The 26437-nt window shown below is 40.7% G+C and overlaps 1 protein-coding gene across 2 annotated transcripts; it reads right to left on the bottom strand.

Annotated features, from left to right (window-relative positions):
- Positions 1-3803: 3803 nt before the first annotated feature.
- COCH (cochlin) lies at positions 3804-25764 on the bottom strand. 2 transcript variants are annotated; one of them, XM_059849848.1, is made up of 11 exons: positions 25532-25764; positions 25409-25453; positions 19678-19834; positions 13373-13509; positions 12139-12201; positions 11249-11293; positions 11015-11162; positions 9981-10084; positions 8379-8605; positions 6158-6674; positions 3804-5581 (listed from the first exon to the last, which is right to left on the bottom strand). In XM_059849848.1, exons 1-11 carry the CDS (start codon positions 25554-25556, stop codon positions 5406-5408), a joined length of 1644 nt encoding a protein of 547 aa, XP_059705831.1. In that variant the 5' UTR covers positions 25557-25764; the 3' UTR covers positions 3804-5405. The 2 variants fall into 2 exon arrangements, with proteins under 2 accessions (XP_059705831.1, XP_059705830.1); XM_059849847.1 differs by having other exon boundaries at positions 12139-12204; positions 25532-25762.
- Positions 25765-26437: the final 673 nt, after the last annotated feature.

Raw genomic sequence — 26437 nt, 5'->3', positions numbered from 1 at the left:
GTTGATATATTTGCTACCAACATGCTGTGCCAGACAGGTCTGGGGTTTTTTCCTAAACTGCCTCCTAGTCCTTACCAGAATTAGTTCAAGAAGTTTGTGTATCTCTCCTAATTTAGAGTGTTTAGATGAGAGAAAGCTGTGTTCGCATCTACCTTTTCTGAACAAGTAATATATTCTTAAAATACCCAAGGGCATCAAGAGAATTTCAGAAACTACATAATAGTGAATTTGCTTTCCATTTGAAAAAAAAATACTATTTTGATTATATAGTTTGTTTGATTTGGAACTTATCAAAGCTTTCAAAGTGGTGCTAAGTTAGTAATTTTTGTGATTTTCCCATCTAATTTAAAGTATTTTCCTAAATCTTGCTGGTCTTTTTCTCAGTCTTTTGACTTCTTGTTGTCTCTAACTTGTATTCTTTGGCAGATAATTGTTTATCATACTTGTAATTTGATCACATCCACCAGGGCAGAAAAATAGTTTTATATCCCTTTGCTTACATTCTGCCCTACTCCAATTGCCGTTAAGTAGTAAAGGCTGTATCTGACCTCAGCAAAGGTTGGAAAAGTTTAGTTAACATTTGCTAGCAAAAACAGCAGTGCAGGATTCCCATGCTGGTGCCTTAGGAACTGCTCCAGTGTGAAGTTCAGCTGTGGGTTCAGTTCTAGCCCGGGGCTGAGGGTCTGTTTGGGCTCCCAGGAGCTGCTTGGCAGTGGAGGGGCGATGCTACCTGCTCCTTCTGGCTGTGGCAAAGCCTAACCCTGCCCTTCATCGTCCTGGCTTGGCTAAAGAGTGACCCTGCTGCTATTCACAGGCAGCTGCTCTGGCTGTGGAATGCAGAGACAAATAGGACACAATATTTGTTTGTGTGTAGATGCAGATGAATGTAAACAAATCAGAGAGTAATAAAACAATAAATACCCTTAATTTCATGAAAGCAGCTTATGATCAAGGACACTTCACTAACCAGACTTGATTGTTTGAATAGAAAGGAAATTTTGATCCTAATGAGATTAAATTTAAAGTGGTCATTTGCTTCAAAGCAGAGATTAAATCTTGGGATTTAATCATAGACAGCAAATTTTCAGAACCTGTTCTTCCTTCAGTTGAAGCTAGAGGCAAAATTTTTGAGGCCAATGAGGGCAAAAGAATGCTCGCTCCAGTTAGTAGACATAGATGACTGAGAAGTGGCTCATACTTCAGTTCTAAACTGTTTGCTGGAAGTTTCCATGTGTTTAGTGTCTCTGTTTGGATGACAGGTGATCACAAGTTAGTCAGCCACATTCTGCTTCCACTTCCCAAAAATACCACTTATGTTTACTGTCCCAGGGCCAAACCAAAAGCATTGATTTCATTAGGCTGTGGATTTAAGTCCCCAGTTTCCAGGCAGTTTGCTTAAGAATAAAGTTGATTGTCTTTGACAGTGTGCTCAGGCCTTCTGTGACACTTGCATGGAACAGAGACATTTTCTGTCATTTTTGTGGCTTTGATACTTTCTGGAGCTGACTTACCCTTCAAGCTAATGAAAGGAAGGAAAGTGCTGACAAAATTGGTGGAGCTAGGTAGTGATATTGAGAATTGCCCCTTAAGGAAAAAGGCTTAACTGCAAGGCATAAGCAGCTGTCCCTGCTTTGCTTCTTCAGAACAGGGAAGGTAAAAATGCTGTATTTTATGGGGCCATGCCTGATAGAAGGGAAGGCTTACGTGACAACACGAATATGAAAGGCAAATGGAAGTAATTAAAATATTTATTGGAGAATCTACTGTTCTGATGAGACTATACCAATGTGCCAAAAAATCCAACCCTGTTCTTTCTCTCTTCTCACTTCAAAATTGCTTTGTAAGTTGTAGAGAATTATAATTGTTGACTTTTGATGCAAATGATTTTGGCTCGTTTCTGCATAGCTCTTTATTGGCATTGATTTTAACAGGCATAGTACTTTTAAAGTGACTAGTTTCTCTTAAGAATGTTAGGATGGTCTTTCTTTTGGGTCTTTCTTGTTCCCTGCCAATTCAATATTAATAGTTTCACAGTGACATTAAAGGTTGATCGACTTCTGAGACCCATTTTGCATTCTGCTTAAGGATATAAAGTAGAAGGCTTTTGCTACCAGGTTGCAGGTCTGGCTGTATGAAGATTTCTCTGCAGTTTACTGACCTTCAGTCCAAGACTGTATACCTGCTTTTCATATATCCTGCACTTGTCAGAGCTAGAAAGAGCCATGTTATCAAGAGATTATATATGAAGTGATTCATGGTAAAGAGAGGACCTAAATGCCTAAGATTTGTGCAAGGTGCAAAATTTGAGGTGCAGAAAATATGTAAGCAGGATTAGAGACACTGGTCTGAGTTTCCTTGTAAGACTGAGAGAGACATATTGCCAATGACAAAGGAAGTCATGCTCCTTTCTGTTATAAAATAGCCTGTGAGGAGAGAATTACCCAGGAAAGATCTTGTGGCAGGGAATGCTTCCAGTGCTCAGGCGTGTGTCCTAACTAAAGCATGGCTGTAGGTTGTAGCTCTTCCTGGAAGTTATCATGGTGCAAAAAGGAATTTCAATTTATTTAGGACATATTAATAAAATTATAAATTAATAAAACTTTGTGCATTTAGATTGCTCTAAGTGGGAAGGATGAGTTTTGAATGGTGTTAACTATTTCATGTAAAATTCCAAACAGCTGCATGGGAGTTACAGTTAAGTACCTAAATTCCTAACCTTTTCTAAATGAAGGAATCCTGATTTTTTTTTTTTTTTAATGTTGATGTGATATGTCATCAGGACTGGGATTGCAAATCTGAGGCCCTCTGAGTCTGAGTACTGTTCAGGGAAATGCAGCATAGAAAATCACAAAGTAGTTACAGTTGGAAGGGATCTTTTAAAGATCATAGAGTCCAGCCCCTTTACAGTGGTTTTCATTAGTCTCACAAGAGAACAGAATTGATTTCCTTCAGGCCAAAATCTTGACTGACAGCCCTAAATCTGCAGCAGTCTTTCCCTCTGGAGTTTGGATAACTGATGGTAGCTGTAGCTCTCTTCACATTCTTTGTACTGCTTGGTCTGGCAGCGTAAAACTGAATCCTTGTCTGTGGCTTCACTTGCCTTGTTTAACAAACCAGAGCTTCAGCCCATGTCTGCTACCCTCTGCCATGCTGTTCCTCCTCCAGATTTGACTTCTACTTACAGCACAGTCCACATCCTTTCCACCCTGCCTCTGGATCTCACCAGGTCTCAATCCTTTTGTCTGTATCCCACCAATGTTTTTCCCAGATCGAAACTGTGCACACCAATGCTTGCTGGCACATAAACATTGTATCTTTAAAAAATATTTTCTATGCTGCCTATCTGAGTGTAATAGGAGTGTATGAAGGGTGCAAGTGACATGGCATCACCGCTCCTGTGAAATGGAAATACGTGGAGACTTAGCTCTGCAACCTTCAGTGTCCCAGGGATGCAAACCTGCTTTTTGTCTCATGAATGAATGATGTGAGTTAAAGCTGCCTGTTTCTTTGCAACAGTAAAAGCAAAGTAGGAGAGGAAATGTGATCCTATCAGCCAGCACACAACTTATATTCAGATGATTTAGCTAGCATCTTACCTAATATGAACAATGACTAAAACTTCAATGTTGACTCATTGAAATGAAAATATTTGTAAAAATAATATCCTTATTATTTGAGAATGATTTGGAATTTAAGATCATAGAATTTGGAAGCATCACATACAGCTTACTCAGGCTAAACTATATGAGGTTCATAATAAAAAGACTTCTGTGTTATAATAAAACAGACAGCAGCACTCCCAGTTTTCTTGCAATATGTATTTCTATAAAAAGTTTATAAACTAAATTAATTGAATTTTCGCACAAAGTTGATGTAGCATATGAATTTATACAGCAAAAGCTTAATACTCTTACCTATAAACATGTAACAAAATTAAGGATAACAATTGCTAGAAAAATACAAGGCATCTTTGCCATTTATGTTTAGAGTAATATATAGCCAGTTATAAGTTATTAAAAAGTGCACAGCAAAAGCCCAATGAATACAATCCTTTCTGTGCCACTCCATAACTACTAGAAATTTTACAATCAGTAGTGGGGGAGAGGAAAAAAGGAAAACCCCAGATTGATAGGGAAAGTGCTGTTTTGTTTTCTACTATACACTTTATTTGCAAACGCCCTTATTTTCTAAAGAATATTTGAGTATGTTATTCACACCAGGGCTCTGGAATAACTTGGTGAATATCACATCCTTTTAACCACATACGTGTGCATATAAATATATTGACATGACTAGGTATGTAATCAAATGAAAGCCTTTTTCAGGGAAACTACTCTTTTATCTTCGGAAAACCTCACACATCTATAAAGGTGTTTTTACTACCATGATGAAGTTGTCATTCTCTGACCTACTAAATCCAACTTTATGTGTCTGCCTACTCTCTTCTTTTCTGACCATGTAATCTGATATAAATCCGTTAAGTTTAAAGTTTTGAGATACCTCTGGACTTGAATTTGAATGTTTTCAGTTCCCACTGTGTGGTCTCATTTAATCTCTTGTCCCAAGATTCCTGTCTCTAACTGTCCAGCCAATAACAACTTTGTCAAATCAAGACAGTACAAGGCAGCAGACAGGAAATATCCGGTTATCAGTTATATTTGGAATATCACTGTTGACTTCAGTGGTGCAGAAAGCAGCAGTAGCAGCTAATATATTAGGATCCAGAGTCTCAAAGAACTACTGTGCCTTAAATACCTTTAAAAGTCTGTGCCAAAAGAACCAACCAAATAGATCCACAGAAATCTGTGGGTAGAAGTTAAATGGCTTTTGGTATAAAATTTGCCAACCAGATCCAACAAAACCCCAACTAGTAAAAATAGACTCTTTCAGTAACAATCTGTCATATCTTTTCTTAAGCTGCCTGGCAATAATGGATGTTGCACAACAGGAGCGCTGAAAGTATCAGTATTTGTGTTATCAGCAGAACTCTTTCCAAAGATACAGAATTGTAAGCTACAGAAAGCTTATAGAAGGTAGAACCTTATATTTAAAGATTTTTTTTTAACTTCTAAGAAGGTATTTAACAAGTGCCAGAAAAAATGTCAGAGCTGTATTATTTCCTCTCAGTATCTGCTATTCTTAAGTGCATGATATGCAAAGCTTTGAACTTCAGGATGCTCTATGCTTGTTGAAAATATTAACTGTCGGCCAAATTCTGCACTTCAGGATCAAGTACAACTTCTAACAAGCTCACAAAAATCTTTGATTACAGAAACAAAAAGTAGCCCTTCTTCTTCCTCTGTATTGTGATAGCATAGACAAGAATAAAACATCTGTACTTTAGAGGGACCATTTCAATTTCATGATTTTTAGTTTCAAATAGTAATAGTGAACAGCAGATTTTTTTATTGTTTAGAGTCCAAAAAGTCTTTACAGATGCCTCTAATAATATCAGGAACCATCTGCTCCAATCCTGTGAACTCCCTGGTGAAGAAAGTATGGGCTTCTCTTGGTTCAGAAGCCATGTCTTTCAGATCATCCAAAGGTGCCCAGGCAACACCAACAGAGAAGACTGTTATTCCTACAGAAAGGAAATAAAGAAAAAAGATCATTTTGCCTGCAGATACAAAAAACCCCAGCCATTTCTACATTAACAAATCAATGTGGATTTGAAAAGCATGTTTCAACACCTGCAGTCTGTCAAAGGTAATTAGATTTTGCCACTAAATACCAGGAATTAGATTTGTCTCAGGAAAAATCCTGAAGGAAATATGAGGTGTCATAAGAGCTAATGTCCGAGTTATTCTTGTAGTGTAGCAGTTACAATGTCAATCTTGAAACGTAAGTAACACTGTGTAAGATGATTTTGAAAGTAACTTTGGGATGATGGAGCTACTTGGTTCATTATTGGCTCTACTGTTTGGGAAAATGAGACATGTTGATCCCTAAGGTGCCATAAGTGAGTCTAGTCATACCTGGCTCTGTATTACTGCTTGCTGGGGGTTTTTTCACCCTAATGGGAAACAGTTCCTAGAGGGAACGTTACATTTTGCTGAATTCAAAGTATGATACTTTGCAAACTTTAAAATCTTATCATTTGTGGTGCAGCAGAAATAGGATGGATCAACTTCCACCGCTTTTCAAAATGATAATTTACCTGCTTTTTGTGCAGCTGCAGCAGGTCCTCTAACATCATCGTAAGACTGACCATCAGTCAGAACAACGAGGAAATTCTTGTTAGGCCCATCTCTCACTGGCCCAAACACGTTCCTGGTGGTGAAGGAGATGGCATCGCCGGTAGCGGTGCCCCCGCTCATGTACTGGATGCTGCGGATGGCCGACAGCACCTTGTCCTTGGTGACGAAGTCGGTGAAGCCGAACTCGGTTCTCTGGTCGTAGGTGAACTGCACGGCTGCCACCTTGGAGCCGATGTCAGAGATCTCAAAAGCTTTGGCCACGTTGCTCACGAACTCAAGCACCAGGCGGAAGTTGCTCTCTCCAATGCTGCTGGAGCCGTCTATCAGGAAACCAATGTTGACGGAGTTGTAGCAAGTCTTGCTACACAGCATCTGCTCGTGTGAGCACAGTTTTTGGACAAGAGGTTTTACATATTTGGTAGTACCAAACCAGGTGGGCATTTGGTAAGAGAAGAAGCCATTGTTTCGACAAACAGCCTGTTTGAAAACATAAAGGGGATGGGTGAATGCCAGCTGAGCAGTTCAATGGATAATACTCAGACACCTATGATTTTTCTTTCAAAAGCAGGTTAGAAATGAAGTCTCGTGGTGGGAGCTCAGGATGGGTTTTTGTGTGCTTGTCTTTAAAGAAATTGAAACAGCTGCACTTGAAGTCAATGTAAACCACAGAGCGGCTTATTTTATCCAGTAATAAAGCCAACCCTGCCCCCCAAGCTCTGAAAGTTTTCAAATAATTTAGCTTAATTCACAAGAAGTGCAGCAACTGAAAACTGTAATTTTGTTGTGTGTATGTGAACAAAGTCATGATACTAAATAGCCAAGGAATTGAAATTTCAGTATTTTTGCTTATACACTGAAAATTAGCCTCTGTGTTTTCCCTTTGAACGTGGTGAGACCTTTGGATTTTTAATCTATAATGTGTCACAAACACAGACAGATTTGGGTAGAAATATAGCTCCAGGTCATTCAGAGTAAAATTTCTTTTCCCCTAGCTTCCATCAGATGCAGGTGAAGTACAAGGTAACTGAAAAATGAGTTAAATTCAAAATCAGCTCTCCAACTAATCCAGCTAAGATCAAAATACAGAAGGAGAGGACAGGCCTCAGCCCCTTAAGGTCATGTCTTTTTGTGGCTATGCAGGGACAGACAGTGATAGTTCAAGGCAAAGAGATCTCCTAAAATAGGAGAGATCTAGAGTAGATAGTAGGAAGAAATTCTTTACTGTGAGGACGGTGAGGCACTGGCACAGTTTACTCAGAATAGTGGATGCCTCTTCCCCAGAAATGTTCAAGGCCAAGCCTGAGCTACCTGGTCTGTTGGGTGGCATCCCTGTCCATGGCAAGGGGGTGGGAACTAGATGGCCTTTAAGGCTCTCTGCAAGCCAAACCACTCTATGGTGCTTCTATGGTGCTTCTGCCTGCAATACCTCTGGGGTCAGCAGCTAGATATCTTGTCCCTAGAAAAAGCAGAGCTTCATTCTGTTCATGCCATTTCTGCTGAAATTAGACACCTACAACCTCCCTGTGGACAATGACTGGTTTTCTCACTGCAGAGTAAGTAAAGACAGACTGATCAGAAAGCTCCTGTGAGAGTAGGTGATTGGTATTTGAATTCCTGCTCTAACTCAAAAGGAACGAGATCTAAAACTCTGCTTACAAGATCAAAGTCTTGTACACAGACTTGCCAGGATGTGTTTTTCCATATTTTCTGTCCTCTTAGTAGAGAAAGTAAGTAAATAATTATCCACAGGGCTGGTAAGAAATAAGCACCTCCCTGTCTGCCCTTCCAGGAGAGAGAATGTATCACATCAGCATGTCATTGCTTTGGCACACTCAGCCATACCTGAGATAGGGGAATTTCCTGCACTGAGAGTCTTCGTGCAATTACAAATTCCAGGAGCTACAACTTGGCCAAACTTCTGAACTGGGAGGACAGTGGTACCTTTGTGTAGCCCCTTTAGCAAGAAACAATCTCCAGTGTTTCTTTAACCCTCCTTCTGCTCGTCTTTTAAATCACTTATGAGCAGGTATAATTTAATCATCTGGTTTGAGAGAATATTTTTATGTCTATATATCTATATGAGTTATTATATATACATATATTAGTTCATTAGAATTTTACTGTAAATTCTCCAGAATTATATTCATGACTGAAAACCAAATAATGACATTTTTTTCTTACTTTGTCCACAAAGCCAATGTCTTGTACCATTCCCAGCTCCTCTGTTGTGGGTTTTGCTACAGACACAATGAACACGTTGACTCCAAATTCTCTGGCCACTATGCCAGCTTCTTCCAGGTCATCTGAGGGCCAGCCATCCAGAAACACTACAATGATCTTGGGAATTCCCTTCCGTGCTCCATTTTCCAAAGAGAAGAATTTCTGAGCTGTGTACTTCAAAGCTTTGCCTTGTTTTGAACAGGAAAAGAACATGAATAAATAATGCATACAGTGATGGTACATTCTGGGATCAGTTTCCCATCTGAAATTGTGCAGGATTTATGTTATAACTACAGGACTAAGCCAGTGTAGCACTGAATTGGCGCCCCAGGAAATTTGATCATAATGAGGCTTGGGCAGCCTCTCAGTTAAAAACTAATGACATCAAATCAACACCCCTCCTCCACCAAAAAACCCCCACAGATAAAGCTGAGGTGGAATTCCCTGACATGTTTTCTTGCTCATGTGTCTAGCTTCCTACTAGGAAGTAGGTATATTAGTACCTGCCAAATGGATTGGAAGGAAGAAACTTCGTGAGCTCCCTAAATTTAGCTTGTGAAATGCAACATAATTAGATGCTTAGTTTCAATGTCTGGCTGGTTTTGTCTGTGATAATTAATTTTCTTCAGAATAGCTAGTAGGGACTGAGTTTTGGATTTGTGTGGGAAACTGTGTTGACAGAAGGGGGATGTTTTTGTTATTGGTGAGCAGCTCTTGCACAGCGCCAAGGGCTTTCCTGCCTCTTGTGCCACCCTGCCAGTGAGAAGGCTGGGGGTGCACAGCCAGGAGAGCTGACCCCAAGCTGGCCACAGGGATATTCCACACCATGTAGAGTCATGGGCAGCATGTAAAGCTGTGGGAAGGAGAATGAAGGAGAGGGGACATTTGGAGTGTTGGCATGAACTATTAGGTGAGCTGGAGCCCTGCTTTCCTGGGAATGGCTGAACACCTACTTAACCGTGGGACATGGTGAATGATTTCCTTGCTTTGCTGTGCTTATGTGAGTGACTTTTGGTTTCCCTAATAAATTGTCTATCAGTCTACAAATTTTCCCATTTTCCTCTTCCCAATTCTCCCCCCATCCCACTAGGGGAAAGTGAGCCAGCAGCTCCATGGGCCTTGGTTGCAGGCTGGGGCTAAACCACGATGTCTTCTCACCACCACTCACTCCTTAGTCCTAGTCTAACTCTTTAATTAGCCACCCAACAAGAAAGAAACACTGAGCCTTTTATGAATTTGTCTTGAGATATCATTCTGTTACTACTGAAAAGTCAATTACTGTTAAAATGCAGGAAGCATTTATACAAGTATAAACACTTGTACTCTAATAAAATGTGTCATAAGCATGCCTAACTTCTAGAAATTAAATGTGAGATGTGACAATGTTCTAGTGGAAAATCACTGAACCTGATTAAGGTAAGTGTGGCATCTAAAACACTTCCTGACCTATGTGAGTTATAGGAACTTCAACATTTACACACACACTTCTACATACATACATACATACATATATATAAAATACATAAAAAAGCAATTTCTGTTTTGGGGGGAATATGACCTCACCTGTATTAGAATTGCCTCCTCTGAAGCCTAATTCCTTTATGGCAAACAAAACTTCTTTTGTAGCAGTAAAGTTTTTCAGATAGAATTCAATTTTTGGATGTTCACTGTGGAAAAACAAAACAGAGTAATAAGGTTCACTTTTCATACTGACATTAGCAATCTAAAACACGCTTGGAATAGTTTTGCTCATGATAATATATATTCTTCTCTGGATTTCAATACTAAAATCTAAGTATGCTTCTTGCTACGTAAATCTTGCAATCCTTAGGAAGAGGAATTATCTACTTGAATGGATAAATTAAGGACAGCCTGATTCTCATGCTTATTAAACAGCAGAAAACATTAGGTTGAAAATACATAAAGAAAAAAATTGAACAAGCCAGACATTAAACTAAATGCATCTGTGTTATTAAAGATGGGCAGGTTTTCTACTATCTGTATGACAAATACCTTCCTTATAAAAAATTCCTGTAAAGTGCAGTTTGAGTGTTTTGATTTGAGAAGTTCAAGGTATGTTAACCACTGACTAAGAAATTAAAGACTTTAAGTATTCTGTCTCCAGATTTCATTTTTAATTTGCAGTAGAAAGCAAAAACAAGTGACGACTTAAAATTTGAAAAATATCAGCTGTAATATTTTATCAGTTGGTAAGAGCAGGTTTTGGTTTTGTACATGTACATAGCCATTAGGGACTATTCTCTCCCTACAATTTTTAGAAACTGGCATCTCTCCTTTGCAGGGTATTTTCTGCTGTTCTAATAAGATGAGATGCAAAGCTACAGCAGAGGTGCTGTGAAACACCCAGCTGCTCTCTGGTCAAATATCAAAGACAGGAAATGTTCAAATGTGTCATGTCCTCTCACATACACATCTCAGTATAGCACAGAGCAAACAGTGCTACAGCTCAAGAGCTCCTTTCCCTTGTTATTCATCAGCCATTATTGAGTGATATTGTTCTGCAAAAGGAGAAGTGATATGTTAATTGGTTTCTCTTATCAACTACTCCATTAGATTTTGTGTAGATCTGCTCTTACCTGGCCTGTACGACCCCCACATGAGGCCCTTCTGTTCCAATTCCCAACATTACAGCCACTTTTCCAACAAAGTTTTTCTGCAAGTTAAACCTCCGTTGGCCAATGTTGTAGCTTCCATCAATGAGAAAGGCAATATCAGCTTTACAGTCTGTGAACATCCAAAATAATTATACTTATTACACCAAATAAATGTTAGGATTCTGCTTTGCAAAAGTTAAATCTGTGTGTTCTTACCTTTGTTTCCAGCCTTTTTATCAAGAGTCTTCTTAGGTCTTTTACCTTCAGTGAAAAAAACAGCACGGATCATTTAAGAACAGGAGATGAATGGACTGAGGTAAACCAGAAAAAGTTTTGACTCCAGAAATTAGAGTGCAATCTATCTGCAGCAGGAATTGTCAATCATTTTAACAATTAAACTTGTGCTACTACTGCTTTGCTCCCTGGACAATATTCTTCTTCAAATGAAACAGCTTCACCTTCCTTTCTACACCTGTCTGACTGATTACTGAGTTGCACAAAGCCAGGTGGATTTCTGTACCTCACCTTCCCAAGTGCTACCTTTCTCAGTTAGCAACCCTGCTGCACAATGGATTTTTAATGGCTTGGAAGCCAACCATGACTTAAACTGTAAAGCAGGTGGTCTATTCACAAACAACATCAAAGTCCAGTATTTATACAGCACTAACCTTCATAAAAAGGGTTTAATGCAGCACTTTCTGTGGTGAAATTCACATAACAACTAAATTTCTGCTATGCATGTCCTGACAGCACTCAGCTGTTCAGCAGTTCTGTAAGAAGGAATGCATTAACTGTCTTCTCCATTGCTTAAAAAGAGTGAACATCACATGAGCTCATGAACCTTACCTTCCTCTGTGTTCTCTCTAATACTTAAAAAAGAATGATTTTTGAATTTTCATGAACATTAGTGAGATCAGAATCAATCTCCAAGATTACACGATTCCTCTTTTTTTCTGGTGAGAGAGACATTGCAAAACCAGATACTGCAGCTGTTTTCTTCTTCAAAACCAAGTGAGTCTCATGAACACATTCTCTTAGCCAGGGAGTTGCACAGAGCAGGGCATCCCCTCTGGAGGGATGGGCTCCCCTTGCTGAGGATCACACACCTGTAGAAGGACGCGCTGTCGACACCGATCGTCCGACTGCTTCAAGGGCTGTGCTCTTGGTACCTGCTAAAATGAGAATACTTTCAGGGGATTTTAGTGGATTTAGATGAAGGTACAAGTGCTTGAAGAATTACTGTAACTTCTTTGTCATCTGCCATTAGCTACTCTGGGAGTAGGACACGAGCCTAGACAAACCTTCGGTGTAATCCAGTATTGCAGTCCTTGTTTTACAGCTAATTAATTTCTGCATTTGAAACAACAGCAGCTGATGAGTAATTACAGCATATATATCTGATGAGAGGTTTTGAGCTGTAGTAGCCATTATTTCCAGCAGATAGAGAGAGGACTTGATCTGGAGAACTGGATTTCACCTTCACCCTCACCAAAAGCCCCTCTAAGCTCTTGGCTAGCAACTTGCAATGGGCACTACACAAGGAATACTAGTATCTTAGAGAGAGTAGGATGAATTTTAGCTGTGTAAACAGAAGAACACGTTGCAGAGATCTGCTTCACAAATCTTCTATGCGAGCAAACACCCCCTTCAATATTTTTGAAACCACAACAACACACACAACCAATATGTTTCTGCATATGATTTTATGAGGGTGGTTTAGCCTCACCTGAGTGGCAAGGCATGACAACTGGTTTGCAATTAGGCAATTAATAATTAACAACTACCTCAATAAGGGGGACACAAACTTCTGGACTAAACCACTACATTGCACTGTAGCTTAATGACCACATCACATGTAAGTTGATGTTATTACTATTTTTGGAGGGTCAGTTTTCTCTTTACATGGAATGCTGCACAAGGTATTTGAAGGGCCTGACAAAGTGCTGTTGCCTGCACAAATGCAGGCAGAGAGAGAGAAGGGATAAAACTAAATGTCTGGAAGTGGCAGGAGGACTGGACTGCAGTGGCAGGATCAAAGCACTGACTTTGATCAGCTTGAACTGTCATGGAACTGTCAACTGCCTGCTATCATGTCATTATATTCCAAATAACTGACCCATCTTTATGTGTCAGCTTCTGCTACAGACTAGCTACTCTAGCTGGAACAGTTTTTCTTTAGGTAATTGAGGAAAAACGAAGTTAAAATAATGAATTAGAAGTGAAAACTTCTGTTGCTAAACAATCACTGTCTTTATGCATGCAGAAGCACTGAGGAAGTGTCCCACGGTTCTGCCAGAGCTTCAAATAGAGTTTGCAAAACAGTAAGTGTGATCCACCTACCAGCCACTGAGAAAGATGAAGCCCATCTAGAGAGCACCTGAGACTGGATCCCATTAGCATTTACAGCAGGGTAGTTTTCCTGTCCTGGGAGAGTCTGTACCCTTACAGCTCCTCCTCCTGTGTTGGTAATCACCCCACTAAGGTTGAAAAAGAGTTGGTATAAATCAGACACTTTAGTCACAAGAAAATGCAATGCAGGTAATACCATCATTAGAATTTTTGTCACCAGGCTTCTCAAAAAGATTCAATAGAGGCAGGCAGCTGTGTTCAGGCTAGAACAATCTGTAAAGACTTTAGAGGAAACTATTGCTCAGAGCATCATGCAGATTTATTTTAAAAAGTCAGGAAAGCCTAAAATTCTGGCATTTAGACTAATGCAGAACAGTGATGCTTCAGGCCAGATCAATTCCTATGTGACAATAAGAAGCACCAGAACTGTCAGATCTTTTTTATGTGAAAAAGAGAATAACTGAAAGAACAGTTACTATTTTTAGAGGTCAAAAGTCAAAGTTGTACTTCTCTAAGAGGGAGCAAAACTTGATGCCTTGTAGTACATGGGCAGGTACAGCTCTGTGGGAGACAAGCAATCATTTCACAAGTATTTAAACACAGCAATGTGTGCCTTTGTGTTTACTGTTTGATTCTCTTTGGCTTCCTGCTTGAAAAGACAACCTGGCCTAACCTGCTTTAACATATTGTGAAAGTAGAATAATCAAGATCACAGTTTAGAAAGCTTTACATGTATTTCTGATAATATGAGATCTGGATATCTGTGGTAAAGGCAACTTCCACATAAAATTCTATTTGGAACAGAATTAAAAGACATTCATTCTTCATGGATGTGACTTGCATTTCTAAATTGAACTATGATTATACACATTTAATTCTAGTAGCTTGGAATAGTTTCAAAATATACAGATATAGTCTCATCTAGGAATATTTTATAGAGTATATAGACAAAGGAGCTTCAGTAAAGTTACCCTAAATTAATTTAAAATAAGAATATGAAGTTAGCAAATACAAACAGCACTTTATAGTTCTTCAAAAAACCAGTGAGATAAAAATCAGATGAGAACCATTAACTGGTTAGTTTTAAATGACAGGAAAATTCAGTAAGTCAAAATTATCTTTGAGGAAAATGACACATAAATGTACTTAGAACGTTTCAATCTACTTAGAATATAAGTTTCTTCTCCAGTACCTGGTTCTCTAAGGCATTCAAGCCTTCACAAGTGTCTCAGTCCTAACGTATAAGGAAATGTGTCAAATAGAAGGTGTTTAATTGGAACAGTTACTATTTCAAGCTTGTACTTGCAAATTTAGTGAAGATACTTTGGGCTTACATCAGCAAACCTGATCCATGCCCACGTTAGCTCCTAAGAAGAGCTCACGATCTCTTCCCATTTTCTTGTTTGTAGACTCACAACAATAATAATTAATTAAATTTAATTGAAAATTCTAGAGGAAAATAAAAATCTATCTAGTCTCCACTAGGAGAATTTGGAAGCTTTGCAGTGAAGATGGAGTAGATTTATTTGCTCCTTACCTACTTGCTGAAAATACATGATTCTGTATTTGAGCACAAGTCAAAGTTCCCTGGTGCCTTCTGAAGATAAACACTTTCCATACAACAGCTCTGCTACTTTTAGTGCAAGTGGGAGCTAATATCATATGTGAATGTAACATGACCTGCAGCCTTGTGAAAGTTACTCCTTCTTTCTTGCCATTTTGTTCTGTAGGTGAGTTAACAGTTTAAGGCCATCTTCTGCAATCTGATCAGTTTTACCTGGGATGTTTCTTCAGGTAGGGCTACTCAGAGTGTATGTTTGTATCTGCTGACGTGGAGCAAACCATATATTGCCAGTTCACCTTTGTGTTCTGAACCAGACTGGCAAATTCCTTTCTGCAATGATTTATGATTGACTTTTAAAACAAGATTCATCCTCTGTGGGTCTGCAATGGTTTTTAAAGAGTGAAGAAGTGCCTCTGCATTCCTCACAAAGACTTCTGTCACTGCAATCTGCTTTGCTTTTCACTGCTGTACTTTGCTCCTTTGTGACTGACCTGCATGCCATGGCTGCTTTGGATAAGCTGGAGCTCAGCAGATTTTCCAGGAACAGCTTTCACTTCCCTACTCATTATCTTATATGCTACTGCCAGTGCTGCTTAACAGGGGCTTTATGTAAAAGCTGACAGACCATTCTCTTGCCTAGCTTGTTAATAACAACCTGTAATTTATACCTAAATGGTATTTTTCACTCAAAAATGGACACAAACAGAAAAGCAGATACACACAAGGCAGTAATCCTGTACCTCACTGCACAACACCTTGTGAAAAAAGTGTACCAGCCAAGGGCAGCAGAAAGATCTTATAAAATACAGGACTAAAACACACTTAAAAATCAGCTAAAACATACTTAAAAATCTGAACTGAATTGAGATAAAGCACCACATTAAATCCAAGGTTTTTAAGATCCTCATGCACTTCCTCAGAGTGCAAGAACTGCTTCTTTGCACTATTGGAGAAAGAGATACAGAGTGTTGCTGAATTTTGAATTAATTTTTCAAGGCATCCACACTTCAAAACTGATGCCTAGGCCACAAAGAGAGTTTGGCCATGGGAGGTGAGCCTTAGAGATGTAACTGCAAGTCAGGTTATTCTCAGGGACTTCAGGCAAGACAGCTGAAATGCCTGAATTCCCATCTTTCCTTCCTACCATCACCATCTGCAAACTCCTTCCAAATAGCCAGCCTTTCTCCATCACCCCAAGAATCATCCTCCTCGTCTCCAAAGCAGGGCTCTCTGCTGCCTGACTGCCATCAATCACTGATATGGAGCTGCTCAGCATTTCATGCCAGCATCCTCTGGACCCCCAAGCTCTGCTCTTTCTTTCTTCCTTTCTTTCTCTGCACCCCTATTGCTTTTGGCAGGAAAGAAGTTCAGCAGCAGAAGCAGGCATGATACCAAAATTTCCCAGGGATCTACAGCTGCTCAGAAATCCCTTTGGCCAGACAACCTTTTGCAATATTCTTCCAGCAAACCCTGGGGCAGGTGAGGTGCCATTTGTGTTGATGGGCACTCTGTGGCCAGCTGGGTAATACCATGATATGCTTTTGTTAGACTTGAGTTCTGGGACCCCAGTGCTTAATGAGGACTGGTTTCACCCTTTGACATGTTAGGAAGGTTATGAAAAAATTTACATGCCTGTTTAACATCTAAATACTACCACATTGGGCTAGGTCTCCATTTAGTGGAATTGGCACTGGAACAGAACTGCACAAGCTGAGAACCTAGTCCTTCATTTGACCTTCTGATTATTAATCCAATTAATCACTCAGTGGTAGATTTAACTCAGTTCTTCATGCCTACATAGTGTCACAGCCTGGTAGGAGGTTCTCCGTTCTTCCCTCAACAAATAAATCTTTTATCCTTCTGCCCAGAAAAAGAATAATATTAAATAAATATTTTGTTTCCTGAAAGTAATTACACATAAAATGAGAGAAAAAGCCAAATAAAACAAGCTAAAACAAGCAGAAAGATTATTCATCTGCAGTATACAGAATTATTTGTAGCTGATTTCTGCTAAATTATTTTCATGTATTACATAGTATTTTGTTGCATTAATAACTGCCTCAAGGTAATGGAACCACTCATAGGACTAAGCACTATTTGATTTATACAGAATTAAGGACTCCATCTTCAATGCAGACCCAGCATGCAAACTGAAGTGTATGTAGAAGAGAGCCAGGCTCACACAACTCCTGCAGTCCAAGAAACTGCATGAGCCCTGCTCCCACGACTGATGATTCCTGACATGCTGGGTGGTTGTCTGACACATGGCAGGTGACACAGGGCCAGGACCCAGCAGTGCTAAAGGCACAGAGCTATCTGCACTCACCAGGCACTGAAATGGAGGCGACACCTGGTTTGAAACAAGTGGTTACTTCAGGTGTTTGGAAGAAACTTACAGAATTTTCAAAGCACAGATCTACCTACGTCGCAATAATGGCAAACTCCAATCACCTACTGGGAATGCCTTCTTGAAGTTTCTTTCATGCCAATATGGATTTTAGACATTGCAACACAGGGCAAGAAGGACCAAGTGTCTTCTATGTTTTTGTTGGATTTTGCAGCCTGCACTGAAATTAGCTGAGAACTAAACAAACAGCTATTGTCTCTTCTCCATTCATCAATCCTTTTTTACCAGGACTAGTTATGGCTGTTAACAGTTGCAGCAAAGCTACCAAAACATTCTCATGTAGCAACTTCTGTTCTGAGAGTGAAAAGCCAGCAGAAATAATAGCCCCCAACTTAAAGGCAGTCTTCAGAAACAGCAGTTTTCCTAAACAAATAATTCTTCACCTTCAGTCTGCTTTTTCAAAACCCCTTACTACAGTCTAGCAGACTCAAAGACTTGAAGAAGATTAATTTAAATCCAATCTGGAAGACAGATCACAAAGGTGAGTATATTTTAATCTCTTTATCACTATTAGAGCCCTCATTATTCCCACAATGTCTGTGGAGAGAGACTGTTAGATGCAGGATGTACAAAAAGGGTTGCATATTTCACGAGAAGTACAATTTATATTGACTCTTATTATGGAAAAACATGGATTTTTCTACAGCCTCATGTTTCTGGAGGCTGGAGTACAGTAGTACACATGGTTTATAAGGTACAAACTTCAGTGAAGAGCTAAGGGATACATCATAAAAGAAAGCTTGTGCTGTATTATCTAGGGAAGACTATGCAAATAATGGAAAGAAATATGCCTCTGCCATTTCTTGTACCTCTTCCTTTTGTAGAAGTATTTCCCAGCTGCGACAGAACTGAGCCCCAGCAGCTTTTGGGGTGGGACTTTGCCAACAGTCAGCCTGGCATGGGAGGTTCAAGAATGATGCCTGGTTGAACTGGTCAGGAACTTCTGTGTCTTTTCAAAATATTTAAGTCTTAAATCTCTTTAGAAAAAGGTCTTGACAGCAAGAGCTTTTTTCACTTTAAAGACATCTTTGGCAAGAAATTGAATGTTAAAATAAATGGCTACATCACTAAATACACACATTGCTTCAGGAAAAAAAAAAGACAATGGAAAGAAATCTCAGTTTTCTTCAGTTCAAAAAAGAAAAACAATAAAAAAGCAAATCCAAAGTCACTACCTGCATTTGATCTAGACATTCTTCACAAACTTTTTAAAATACCTTAGCTAGGAAGAGTGAAAAATCTAAGAGTAACTTTTTTAAACACCCATGAAGACTCTTAAAACACACTAAATGGAGACCTTAATTCTTTTTACAGAAGCATCAGAAGGAAGCCTGTCTAACAATAAAATACACATGGAAACATGTAGACATGAGACAAACTCTTCAGCTTTAAAAACAAATAGAAACAGACCCCCATGATACCTCCCAAGCTCCTTCTAACTCCTCCTATGGTACCTTAGCCCCTAGATTCTTTTACAGCATTTGAGAAGTTCCAGAATTTCTACTCAAAACCCCTCCTTAAGTCAGGTTTTTTTTAAACCCAGTTCATTTTAGTTTACTTAGGAGTTTAAATACTGTACAAGAAGCCCAAATTTTGGAAATCTTATTAAAAGTTATAACATTTTAATTGACACTTTAAATGAGATTCTAGATAGTAATGACAGCCTCCTAAATATTACTTAAAAGGCTTTGCATGGGTTTTTTTATGGCATTTAAAGTGTCAAGCAATGAATGCTACCTCAAGAAAGCTTTATTTTCTCATTTATCTTCTAGCCATTTATATTTCCGTAAAATTTTAAGTTTATAGTTGTGGGTATTTTAACATAAAAAATAGTCTGATAGCTGCAGCATCACATCAATATGCTCTGATAGAGCTTTCTTCTGCTGCTTGGTGCTAGGAAAAATGGAAACCATTTTTCCACCACTTGTTTTAAACAGTTTGTTTGATGCAAGATTTTAAGAAAGAAAGTGAATCTGCTTTTATTCTTCAATTAGTTACTATTGTACTGTGTCCTTCCATATCTACTAGTGATACAGGTGATTTTACAGTGAAAGAACACCTGTGGACAGGGCTGGGCCATGTCAGAGAAAGCTGACAAAGCAGCTTTCAGGAACACTCGAACACAACTCAGATAACTTGCAAGCTGCACAGACTTCTTTTATTTTTCCTTGTTTTCTCTTCTCCCAGTGACATTCCTACTGAGTTAATAGGACCCTAAGCCCAGAGAGATTTTTACTATGATGGCATCAAAAGGCTGAGACTTGTAAGTGTGGCAGGGACTATATAAAGTCCCTTAGCACATGGATTAGCAATGATCTGACTTACCTGTGTATGGCAGCTCCACAGACACTCGAAAGAGAGGCATAAACTCCATCCCCAAAGACATAAAATTGCCACAGAGGACAGTTTGCTGGGCAAAGGACATCTTCTGTCCCCTTTCTAAGGTCAAGTCCTCTTGTAAAGCACGTGATAGCAGTAGAAGCTAAAGAGAAAAGAAGAACTTTTGACCTGAAAATCTTAAGGGTTTGTTGTTGGGATTTTTTTTTTTAATGTCTCTACAGTTTCCAATTTAAAGCAATATCTGAATTTGAAATCGGGTGCAATGCCTATAAAGATGTCTTTGGAGCTTACAAATATACAGTTATGACAAGGAAGCACACACTTCAAAATTACTTACGGGAAAAAAGTGGCAGGAAAAAAACTCCCATGAACAAACAACAATAAAATAATATTAAGGAACATTACACAAGGAAAAGTAATCCATATCTGTAAATTTACTGCAGAGACAGAAGGGCCAGGGGAAGACCTTTGAGGGCTGACAGACCACAGATGCAGGTGGCAGTTTCCAAGGAAGAAACTAAATCACTCTGACACCCCCACCGAAATCTCCAGCCATAAGATATCTATGAATCCCTTGGGAAATTCTGAATCTTCTCTCCAGTGGCATTCATGAAGCAAGTTGACAGCAGCATAGCAGCATTTCCCTTAGCCTCTGCAATAAATCCTACTGAGGCCAGTGTTAAAAAAAAAAAAAAAAAAAAAAAAGGAACATACATCTTGTTGCTCCAGTAATACAGTAACATCCAGAACATTGGTACCAATTCATTACAGTGAAGTTCACATCATGATCTTGGTGCAGACGACTGTCAGATTCATGCAGTGATGCAAAAGTATTTATTCAGCTGAGGCACATGCATTTTTTATGTAGAACTCTGCCTTTTTACAGAGGTTGCTCTCCAGGTTACCATCATTAAGCTTTCACTGTGCTTGCCTGTGTACAGTGAAGGCATGCAGACACAGATTAACATCAGCACACAATTTCACTTGGCAAACTGGTGCTTTTTCTTTTGGAAACATTGAGATCTTTATCTTGCATGGTAACTACCATCCTCCTACTACACAAGATACCACAGTCCCCTGCTCTGCAGGGGGAAATTAGAGATTTGACCATTATCAATTCAGCAGCACCAGTCCAACCCATGCCTGGCTGTTTGTTCTGAAGTTCCTAAGGCACCTAGAAGGTGCAAGAACCTTCTCTAAATGCAGCTGGAATGCTACCTTTGCACAGTGTTAAGATGAAAGCTGGCAGAGGCTGGCCAAGGCAGCAGTGCATGCACCACAGCATTATCTGCCAAGGACTGTTTCAGGGATCAGTGACCTGCCTCTCACCTACTTCTCTGCCCACTATTTTCATTCTTGTTGACTGAATGCATTTCTTGACCCCAACATACGCTGCTTATAAATGAAAGCACTTGGAGCAGTTCTTCATCAGGGGATGGACAAACAGATACCTCCAGCTAATCTCACTGACTTTAGAGTTGAAAAGCAGAACAGTTGCAGCCAGAAATGGGAAGCATGTCTGTTCATTCTAACTGTGTAAACTGAGCACACGCATTCATCAACTATGCATGTAATTTTACTCTTAATTATGTACAATAGTCATTAATGCTATGTTAAAACAATGTTAAACTACCTAATCATACCTTCATGAAAAATTGTTGCTGCTATTTAGTACAAATATGGGACTTGTATATGCTGAATCTGCCTATATAGTTCAGATTAAGAAGAAAAGAAAGAAGTAAGCACTTTATTTTTCCCTTCTCAAGATAATAAAAGTTGTCTACATAGCAAGAACTAAAGTGATTTAATCTGATTCTCAAGTATTCTAAGAAATAAAAAAATTCTTTTAGGAATTAGTCTTACCTACTCACATCCTAGCCATGCTTAGTCTCATTGAATTGCCTCAAAAACAAAAGATGGAAAAATCTAGCAGAATCAGTACTTATACCTAGAAGCTCCATCATTTCACGGTCAAAAGTGCTCTATTATTGGTATGCTAAAAAACCCTGATTTGCTTTCCTCTTTGAGTCCCCTAATCCTTTCATGGACGTTCTACAAGTGTGCTTGCTAATTAATGGGCACTGAACAAGCAGTATCCACCAGAGGACACCTAGCAAGACATCAAAATCAAACAGCAGCTGCAAGGCTGGACATCCTTGGAGGAGTAATTGCAATAAGCACCACTGGTAATCTCTGCTCTCACAGCACTGCTTGTGCCTCTCACCCTGCAACATTTTTCCAGCCTCTAAAATTGCAAGACACCACAGGAAGTTTTAACTCCTGTCGCTTCTAATGTAATGTACTTGACTGGATTCCTTGGCTGGCTGTGCACACAGAGACAGTAATTAGATGTGTCTAGCTAACAAACCCTGTATTGCTTGGAGATCTGTATTTCCCTCATCACCAGGTACTTACTAATTACTATCATGTGGCAGGCTTTTGCATAGCACAGAAGATGGGGGGAAAAAAAAAATCTTTGTCTGTTTTCCCTGGCAATCAAAACACAGAAATCCATTGTAGCCCAGCCACAGGATTTTTCTGTACTGGCAGCCTAAAGACTGTCATGATCCTTGTCTCAGGCTTCCAAGGGAAGGGTGCACATTGCTGCTGTGCGAACTGAAGAGCTGACATGCTGGAACCAGGGGATTTAGCAGTTCATACCTCAGCTGGATCAGCACTGAGGTAAAAAGACATACTTTGAGGAAAATAATGCTGTTAATTAAAAGCAACAATTTCATTTTAGTATTTTCTGTAGGTGGATGCAGTTTTCTCTAAGCCGTACCTCAAAAACAGAGACTAACATTAGAAGTGTTTGATGATATAGCAAAATGAAAACAAATCTTTTTGTTGACTACCAAAATTAAGACTTACAATATCAGCTCTGCAGTGTTTTTTGTTCTTCCCTGTTTGTTAATGCATCATCACCTATCCAACCCACAAAACTTCAATGATTTCATTGCAAACATGAAAATGTATTAATGAGGTCAGAATATATAAAATTGTTTTTTGACAACTTACATACTCATCATTCTCACAAATTTCATATATGATACTACTATAGAAATTGAAGAAGCGCTTGTTTTTGTTAGTCTATCCAAGATACTTCAACATGGCAAAAACTGCCAAAGAGCTGTATTTATATATAAGGTAACTGAGATAAAACTTGTATGTTTTAATCACTGTAACTGAAGAATGCAAGAGCAGTAGCAGTGGAGGCATTTCTTTCAATACATATGTGGTGCAGTACTCTAAATCCAAGTATTTTTGGAAGAAAGAAATATAAGTTTACAACTTACAGGAAAGGATTCAGTTCTAGACTCCAACCATTCTGGACTGGTGAAGATGTGAGACCTATGCTCTGTTACATTCTGTTAGGCTTTTAGAACCACAATAAAACAACAACCACCCCATCCTGTCAAGACACACACCCTTCAAGCTTCACAGAAACACACTACATCAGAGTACCCTACTAAAGCAAGGCACAAAGAAAATTAACTGTAATTCTTCCTGATTTAGGCTATATTTGAGGGAAGGGATGAATGTCTTCCATCATTGTTGACCTAAAAAAAGAAAAAAAAGCAAAGACTCACTTATCTCTTAAAACAACCATGTTTTCAATCATTCCATCAGTTTCTATTTTTTTGGTGCCTCTTGCCATGTCCTCTGATTTTGCCATGAATAGCTGTCTCTTATGTCAATCTATAAAACAGCGGCGTAAAACAGCGGCTTCTGCTAAAAATTAAGTTATTCTAGAGGAATAAAACCCATAGGCAAAATCTGATCTTTCCTAATCTTGAAGCTTTCATGCCTTGCTTCGTGGAAACAGTTTGTTTATACAAAGGAAAAAAGGAATCCTATGTACATCATTACAAAATTAAAAACAGGAGTTCCTACAAGAAAAATAGCCCTATGAGTTGTAATATAGAGAAGTACGTCCCTATTATGCTTCCTATTCTTTTAGTTTTTTTTTTTTTCAAAATAGAAAGACTTTAGGCCCTTTTTTACTCTGATGCTTCAAACAAGCCTCTTTTTTTCTATCTTATGCAAGGAGTATCAACAGTTGGAAAAAAAAAAAAAGACATACCAGTAAACCTACGTTTCATATTTTGGAAAACGTGCTCACAGAGTGCATACTAATTGATGTAAATCTTTAGTACATATCCTGATCTGGACAGGGGCAATGGGACTTAGAGAAACCCGGTCAGGGCTATATAATTCATTTAAATCTGACCAATGTAAAGCCACTTGCCATCACCTGGCAGCGTTCACCCACCCGCACAGCCTTGTGCGTGGCAGCCTGAACTGCTGAACCTGGCAGCATTTGTATCCATTCCAGTGGGAGTATAAAGAAAGCTTTGAGATGCTCCAAGATCTCCACAAGCACTATGAGCCTAAATACAGTAGATTCTTGAGGAAATTATTGCTCTTTCATTACTTTGGACAACAGAATTTAGGCGCTTTTATAAATGAAAGTTTCTAGTTCAATAACCAAATTATTGAACCTAGGCTGCTGAATCTAGGCTCAGAATAATGGTAAGAGGCAATATCTTACAAAAACTGTTCACATTAATGATATTTTAGCTGGTTCCAGATACCTTCAGGTTACAGTGGCTTCTCCAGCCCTGAATGAAGCATCCCAGAAAATATTCATTTGTTTCCTGCCAGACTGTCAGCACTTCATCTATAATGCACCTGCAAAGTAAAAAAGGGAAAGGAACTAGGGGATTAGAATAGGTTTTCTATCGCTGTGCATTTTTTTCCTTTTTTAGCCATAGCAATTCTGTAACAGATAGCTTTTATCAGTTTAGCACAAAAGAATTTTCCAAATCTTTTGTGCTAAAGATTTGGAAAATTTTGTGGAAAATCATTTGTGTTGAATCAAACACAAAATGAACAGCAAATCCTGACTCCTAATAACTGTGAAATTGTTAACAACCATTCAGAAAAGCTTGGGGTCACTCACCTTCTGCAGGCCAGGCCTGCATCTGGAAACATCTTCTTCTGGAGGCTCCTATCCTCCTTTGGTGGAAGATTCCACTGAAAGGGGCAGACAAACTGCTTGCGTCCTTCTGCCACAAATTTCTCCAACTGCTTCCCGTGGCTCCTGGTTCCCATGGATTTATCCTGGTTCTAGGAGAGCCTGCTCTCCAGCAGCAAGGATGCAGTCCAACACAGGATGGTCCAACAGGCAGTCCCTGCCATAGCCTGCTAGGCATCCTAAGCACGTCCTTTTGCTTTCCAGGTCGAAATAATGGCAGGGCAACTTTAAAATGTTTTTAATCAATTCCATGGTCTAAAATATGCCAGAGATCCTCAAACTGCCAAGCACTGTACGAGTGCCTCTATAACACACACAAACACACTCCCACTCACTCTTGCTACCGGCACTCCCCTCGATGGGACACTTGTCACCTAGGCGCTGCTTCAGCCCGTGCCAGGAAGGAGTTTTCACCCCCGTCTGGAAGCGTTCCCAGACACGCTCCGTGCCCCTCTGCAGTTTCCCGCTGGCCGGCTCCGCGCACCCTTCCCAGCGGCGGTGGCCCCGCGGCCCGTGCGTGCCCGGCGCGGGCTCCCCGCGCATCCCGGCGGGAGGCGGCCGGGGAAGGGCCGAGCCGGTACCCGCGGCCGAGCGCCCCTCGGGCGGGGCGGGCCGGGCAGAGGCGCTCCGAGGGGGAACCCCCCGCGGGATGTGGACGGGGAACGGCGGCCAACTCACCCGAGCCGTCGCTGCCGCGCACCGGGCCGGAGAGCAGGAAGGCGCCTGCGAACAGACAGGGAAAGGGTCGGGGCGCTGCTCCGCGCCCGCCCAGCCGGGCCCGCCGCTGCCCGCGGTACCCACCGAGGAGCAGGGCCGAGAGCCACATGGCGGCACCGGGGCGCGCCCGCACCGACGGCAGCGCAGAGCTGAGCGCAGAGCTGAGCCCAGGAGAGCGGCGGAGAGCGGCGTGCCGGCCGGGTCACCGCAGCGTGCTGCGCCCGCACCTCCGCCGAGGGGAACAGCCCTCGGCAGCCACCGCTCCCGCTTTAAACCTCCGGCGAGCGCATGAGCACTGGGCGGGCGGAGGGAAGGAGGGCGCGGGCACGGGGCTGGGCAGCTCCGCCGCTGGGCCCGGCAGGTGCTGCCGTCCCTCCCCCGCCGCGCCCCCCGCCGGCTTCTTCCGCTGGGAGCGGCGGCCCGAAGCAGCCGGCTGCAGCAATTCGCCTCCTCTCTCGGTAACTCGCCCGCTGCGGACGGGCAGTGGCGGTGTGAGGACGTTCCCGTGCCCGGAGTGCCTTTGCGGTGTGCCTTCCCGCCCCTGCCCGCACACCCCTGGATATCCCCTCCACCCACGGTTCTCCAGCACCTCACGGCAGGTGTCTTTACTCCGGATGCCTTGGGAAATGCGAGCGAGGTGTTAGCTACTTCGCCGCAACCTCTTCCCCCTTGCTCGAAGTTCAGGGAAGGGGCAGAGCTGTCATGAGCATTGCGAGGTGCGGCTCGTCCCTCCCGCCCTGGGCCCGCCGTGCGAGGCCCTTACCTTATCCCGCTGGGCGCTGCAGCAGGGACAAGCGGGGGATTTAAGCCCAACTGAATCATTCGAAGAGATGGAAATAGCTGAACCGGCGTTTCGGGTATCATGTTTGGTCTAAAGCGTTAGCGCAAATACTGCAGGTGCCTGCCTTTCATTTAAGTAAAACTTTGCTTAAATTAAATTAAAGGAAAAAAAACCCCAACAACAAAACCAAAACAACCACCCCCCTAAAA

Source organism: Haemorhous mexicanus, chromosome 6 (assembly GCF_027477595.1).
Source record: "Haemorhous mexicanus isolate bHaeMex1 chromosome 6, bHaeMex1.pri, whole genome shotgun sequence".
Classification (NCBI taxonomy): domain Eukaryota; kingdom Metazoa; phylum Chordata; class Aves; order Passeriformes; family Fringillidae; genus Haemorhous; species Haemorhous mexicanus.
The sequence above is the reverse complement of the archived record's forward strand: the minus strand, read 5'-3'. Positions and strand labels throughout refer to the sequence as shown.

Excerpts from the sequence above, each read along its gene's own strand:
- COCH (XM_059849847.1), bottom strand. The coding sequence starts at position 25,556 with ATGTGGCTCTCGGCCCTGCTCCTCG. Across the intron at positions 25,454-25,531 it reads GCTCTCGGCCCTGCTCCTCG|GCGCCTTCCTGCTCTCCGGC; the intron begins GTGGGTACCGCG and ends GTCTGTTCGCAG. Across the intron at positions 19,835-25,408 it reads GCGCGGCAGCGACGGCTCGG|CTTCTACTGCTATCACGTGC; the intron begins GTGAGTTGGCCG and ends TTTTCTCTTTAG.